At 37.0% G+C, this 6,019-nt stretch overlaps 1 protein-coding gene across 4 annotated transcripts in view; it reads left to right on the forward strand.

The window, feature by feature from the left end:
* The window catches only part of BCKDHB (branched chain keto acid dehydrogenase E1 subunit beta), a 114,455-nt gene extending 108,642 nt beyond the window's left edge, over nucleotides 1–5,813 (forward strand). For 3 of the 4 annotated variants that reach the window (XM_027907227.1, XM_027907224.1, XM_027907223.1), the window contains 2 exons: nucleotides 840–992; nucleotides 5,381–5,813. In XM_027907227.1, the coding sequence (XP_027763028.1) occupies nucleotides 840–980 (141 nt within the window). In that variant the 3' untranslated portion in view covers nucleotides 981–992; nucleotides 5,381–5,813. Of the gene's footprint in view, nucleotides 1–839; nucleotides 993–3,410; nucleotides 3,430–5,380 lie in introns of those variants that run through there. The other variant, XM_027907222.1, reaches the window with a different exon arrangement.
* Nucleotides 5,814–6,019: the final 206 nt, after the last annotated feature.

Raw genomic sequence — 6,019 nt, forward strand, 5'->3', positions numbered from 1 at the left:
AATACACATACTAAAGATATTGGGAGAAAGGGAGTTGATAATTAGCATCAACATCAATTTGATCTGGCAAAGTTATTTCTACGTCTGCTTCTTGCACATTACTGTGGTCCATGCTATCGCTCTGATACTTGATAGTAAGATTGAAACCCCGCTATTTATTTGGTTGTTAAGGCTGATAATGTTGCAGGTTACTTTCAGATTAGTAGGGTGTATCTGTAATATTTTATGCTCTACTAGGTTAAATAGTGAAACTCCTGCAGCCATTATCAAATCTGATCTCCAAGTAGAATACAGGTTGTGGGGTTTTGAGTAGAGCAACTCAAAGGCTGGTCATGTGCAAATCCACTGGAGCTCAAATTCATAATTTCCATAACTCCTTAATGCTTAGACAGAGTCTTAATGATCTTAGAGTTCAAAGAAGTTTGAATATGATGTTCACGAATCCAACAAGTAATACACACTCTTAGATCATGTAATTTTTCTATATGTTTAAAAGTGACATAGGAAAGAGACTCTTACTTCTTTGCTCCTGAAATATTTGTGTCTTGGCAGCAGGTGCCTGGATGTATAGCAGATGTACTAAATATAACCTGCCTATGATTTAATGCAACACACATGTAGAAAATGAAAATAACATTAATACAAGTTGTTATTTTAATATGGACCTTTGGGCAAAAGGAAACACTATTCTGGTCTTGACTACTTATTCAGTGATATAAATAGAAGGTTTGAGTTTCCAGGACTGTCGGTCTGGCAAAGTTCATTCGACCTCAATTTGTGAAGCAAGACTCCTGAAAATAATTGCCTCACTAACATTTATTCTGTATTTCTGTTAACAGGAGGAATGCTTTTTGAATTTAGAAGCTCCTATTTCAAGAGTATGTGGCTATGACACTCCCTTCCCTCACATCTTTGAGCCTTTCTACATCCCAGACAAATGGAAATGCTATGATGCTCTTCGAAAAATGATTAACTACTGAGCAGTAGTACAGGTGAGAAATAACATCTCATAACTAACAGCTTACCTGTAAGGTAACAGACAGAATAACTGCAAGGTTCGAGGCTATAGTGTTGCCCTTTTAATTATTTATTTATTTATAATAGGAATTGCCTTTTACGGCTTTGGGCCTTTAGTCTTAAAGGTGTCTAAATATTTTTAAGAACTGCCATTAAAGTCAGTGTTTAAAATTAATTACTTGCTTAATCAATCTCCAAATTAAATGTCTTGAATCCTGAGAAGTGAAAATAGATGTAAAGTGAAAGGTGAAAGGAACACTAATGGAGAGAATATATTTTCGTCTCTATTAGAGTACTAAGAGTTACTTCATAGGCAAACCATAGTGTTAAATTTTAAAATTTTTTACTCTTCAGGGGGGCTTGGAATCGTGCAAGGTACTAATAATGCCCAGTTTTCCCTGAATTGCTCTGCATTGCAAACATGCATAAACCATTGAAAATATGTGAAGTATCTGTAGCATCTTACAGTTCTGTTCAAGTACAATTATAAGACTAACATTCAGTATTTATTCTAAAAATAAATTTTCCTTTTAATCTTTTATGTAATTTGATCCTGCTTGAAGATTTGTTTGCAGAGTACCAGGACTGTGGCATAATATATGTTTCTATTACATGTCTGTTGATCGCAGTCTGTAACATCTTTTGTCTGTTTCATTGTAATATAATACTAAGTGGCATTTGAGTGTTTGGTGGCCAACCAGGACTTAGTGTTGTGCATCAGAACTTCTGGTGTTTAATGATCAAACTTTAACAGTTTAGAAAATGTGTCAATACAATGTATTCTCTATTTCCTTTAATTGAACTAACTAGCCTAGTTTTTGAGATACAGTCTTGTACCTCTGAACTAAAAAGAAAAGCAGAAAACAACTGACCTGTTTTTCTTCGGAAGAAGAATCTGTAGCAGACAGGAAGGGGATTTTAAGCTGTTGATTTAAAAGATGGGAGGGCCAAGGTGGGCCCTATTTTAGGGGCACCATCTTCTGTCCATTTTACCTGTACATTAAACTGTGAATTAAATTTAGGGCTGGGGATAGAAGGTTGTCAATGCCATAATGTTAATATCCTTTCAATGCGTAGTTACTTTCAGGAGATATTTTTGCATTCCACTCCGCTTGTTTCCCTCAATAGCTGGTAGTGGAATGCCTGTATGAGAAATGGGAGCATTATCAGTGAGACAGTATCTCCAAAAATAATGTAGTGCCACTTTCCTCAAAAAGTCACCTGTTACTGACATACCATAGCATTTCAGAGAATCATAGAATATGCGAAGTTGGAAGGGACCCATCAGTATCATTGAGTCCAACTCCTGGCCCTGCCCAGGACACCCCGTGAATCACACCATGTGCCTGAAAGTGTTGTCCGAACACTTCTTGAACTCTATCAGGCTTGGTGCTGTGACCACTTTGCTGGTGAGCCTGTTCCTGTGCTCAACCACCCTCCGGGAGAAAAACTTTTTCTTGATATCCAGTCTAAACCTGCCCTGACTCAGCTTCATGCTGTTTCCTTGAGTCCTGTCACTGGTCACCACAGAGAAGAGATCAGTGCCTGCCCCTCCACTGCCCCTCACAAGGAAGTTGTAGACTGCAATGAGGTGTTCCCTCAGTCTCCTCCAGGCTAAACAGACCAAATGACCTCAGCTGCTTCTCGTACAGCTTCCCCTCAAGGCCCTTCACCATCTTTGTTGCCCTCCTTTGGATGGTCCCCAAGAGCCTAATGTCTTTTTTATAACACCTAAAACTGCACACAGTATTCAAGGTGAGGCCTCATCAGCACAGAGTAGAGCTGGACAATCACCTCTTTCTAACCTGCTTGCAGTGCTGTGCCTGATGCTCCCCTATTTCCTTAGAATTAAAACCAAAGCTCTTTTCCAATCTGTGATCATTTTTGTAGATTATGTAGTCAGTGCTCTCTCTCATGACAGTTGTCCTTGCCTTTTATCTGAGTTGAAGTAAACTCATTAAGGACTTATTTCTTTTCTGTTTGGCACCTCTGTAACAAAGGCAGGAAGACTTTCCTGAAGAGAATGGGTTAGTTGTATCTGCTCCTTGAGGTGAGTTACTGGGTTGTGCTAGGTAGCCTCTGATCTGTTCCTTTTCGAAGGAAACCAAAGGACCAAATATTCTTACCTCTGTAAGAAAAGGGAAACTAACCGAGGAGGAGCAGAAAAGACCTTGATGCTGTGCAAGACCTGCTCATCAATATCAAAAACATTCCTGTATTATCAACACTGTTTCCAGCACAAATCCAAAACACAGCTACTGTGAAGAAAATTGACTCTATCATCACCAAAACCGACACAGCTCACTAAGATATTGCTTGGCCTTCCAGTCATTTCTGTTAGATGCAACCTGGTGGTGTGGCTGGCTGCCTTAATCTTTTCTCTTAATTGACAGCTTACTAAGAATTGCTTCATCTATGGCTTTCAGGTAGGCTGTGGGAAAAAGACACAAGTGGTAATTGTCAAACAATCAGTGCTATACGTCAGATTGTCCTTTCTAACATGTCCTGAAATCTCTGTATTTTGAGTGAGAAGCTACCTGAAATGTCATTTAATGAAATTTGCAGCAATATGATTCCCTCCCCTTGTTACTGGATAGCACCGAGTTTTATTTATGATGTTTCATGTTCTACCATTGTTAGAAAGTTGTCTTTAGACCTGGAAAAAGTTATTATATTAAAGCATGGACATGGCAACTCCAAACTTATTTTTACCAGTCATAATATGCTTTTAAGGTATTGGTGTGTCAAAGTCTTTCTGCCCTTACTCACACAAGTAAGAATTTCTCACTTTACAAAGAAGAAATCTGCATCTTAACAAACAAAATTCTTCCTGAAATGTATTCATGTGCATACACAAATGTACCTCAACCACGAATGGTTCTCCTCAGACACCTGAATTAGCTTACTACTTCTGGTCTGAGGCTAATGCAGGGTTTCAAGCTGGATGCTGCAGTTAATAATTTCTAAAGTTAGCCTTATTATCTTAATGTACATTTGGTTTTATTCAACCTGTGTTGACAGCATCTCACACATGGATAGTTGCTTATCTTGAAATTGACAGCAGAGATGAATTTCCTTCGCAAAGACAGCATTTGTCAATTCATCCTGTATACCTTACTGATGAGACAGGCAAGAGCAAAGCCTCTATCTTTCAGCAGCTTCTTAGGTATTAAATTTGGTAGCTATGTCAACTATAAGAGAAATAGCTTCCAGGTAGACAGCTGTGTTCCAGATAACTCTCTGTAGTTGGAAAACAGATAAAGATAAAAGAAGCAGGGAGATTAAGATGGGAATACATTTCCTGTGTAAATGGGATAGTGTCTCGCTGTTCATTTGAGAGAGTGAAAAAATACTAGAAGAAGAAATGGAAGAAAATAGCCACAAATTTTATGAAACATACTATTATGATACACAAATATGTTGAGGGGTGACTGTAGCATCGAAATGGCAGTTAGCTAAGCGCTTTTCTGTTATCTTTTGCGGCTTTTACTACCACATTTGCATATTTTTGTTTTCTTCTCAAATTCTGAATTTTAAAGCTATTCCTTGGGTGCTTACAGTTTACCTCCATGATGGTGTGTGTGTGTGTTTATGGAGAGACATAATTCCTGTTACAAATATAGTCTCTAAAAACGCAAACTGAACTAGAATGCCTGCGTAATAGTGGACTGTCTGTAACCCACTACAACAAACAATCTGCAGAGGCTTGAGTAAGACACAACATTCCCTGTTTATAATCTTTTCCTGCTACATGACAAAAATCATGCAAATGGCCAGTGAATCATGTCTTATTTACAACTAGTGAGTAGTCCAAATATAACAGTCTACTAGAGCTATGAGGCTGTTGCAAGTCTATTACTTGCATTCAAACCTTGCTGAGAATTCATGCAAGATCAATAAGGAAATTATCTCAAAAAAAACACCCCTTTAAACAGAAAAGATATTGACTATATTTTTTCTACAAGATCCCTCTTCATTGTAATAGTAGACTGATAGTACATCTAGTAGAGCTCCAGAAAAAACACATTACAATTTGCTTAACATTCTTGAATGGTATGGAAGACACCTCATAAAATTTCTGTGCAAATGGCAATAATTAAAGTTGTGTTGACACTAGATAACAGTCTCAGCATTTCTAATTTCTGTGGGTCTGCAATTTCAACTTTAAAAATAGTAATTAAACAGTATAGCATTAAATAGTATTTAATAAAAAATGAATATTTTCTTATAGGTCACACATCTTGATGTTAAGACATTATGATTTTAATAAGTAAGATTATCATGGAGAACACTGTGTGTTTAAGGTGTGAATATTACTTTCAACCTTAAGATTTATAATTTATTTTGTCATCTTTTTCTGCAGAGATGAGAAGAACAACAGGGATATACAGAAGCTGCCTTCAAAACTCTTGACACTTTATTCATATCTTTTGGGTTTGGAATTTACATAGCAGACTGTTTTCTTTTAACTCAGCTATCCTTAATATTCATCTTGGCTACTCTTCAAAAACTTCAAATTTTCCTTAATTATGAAATCAGTGATGGGCAGGTGATTGCTATAATAAATAGTATCAGATGTATTTAAAGATATTCCAGATGTCATTTACACAAAGCCATGCTTCACTAGGTTACATCTCTAGACTTCACTGTGTAAATATTAGAAGCGGAATTTTATTCAATAAAACATATTATGCTCATGTTGTCTCTTAGTTTTGCTATTGTTTTGGAAAAACCCAAAGAAGTGATTTGAATGTGACTGTATTTTCAGCAAAATAAATCTTAGACAGCCAGACCAACTTGTGTGGTGGAGCCCTGCTTTAGCTACTGGCATTAGCTGTCTTTCAGTTGAGTGGCTTCATGTAAAATAGTCTGTAATACTTAATTTTCTTTTCTGCAAGGGGAAACTCCATTTTTCTTGAGAAGGGAAGAGAGAGTTTTTTGCTTTGTTGCTATAGGTGAGAGGCCTAATTGGTACATTCTTTCTGCAATATCTTTGTTTAAT

Source organism: Empidonax traillii, unplaced genomic scaffold, assembly GCF_003031625.1.
Source record: "Empidonax traillii isolate 1590-97213 ecotype Southwest subspecies unplaced genomic scaffold, ASM303162v1 scaffold1421:size180434, whole genome shotgun sequence".
NCBI classification, from domain to species: Eukaryota; Metazoa; Chordata; class Aves; order Passeriformes; family Tyrannidae; genus Empidonax; species Empidonax traillii.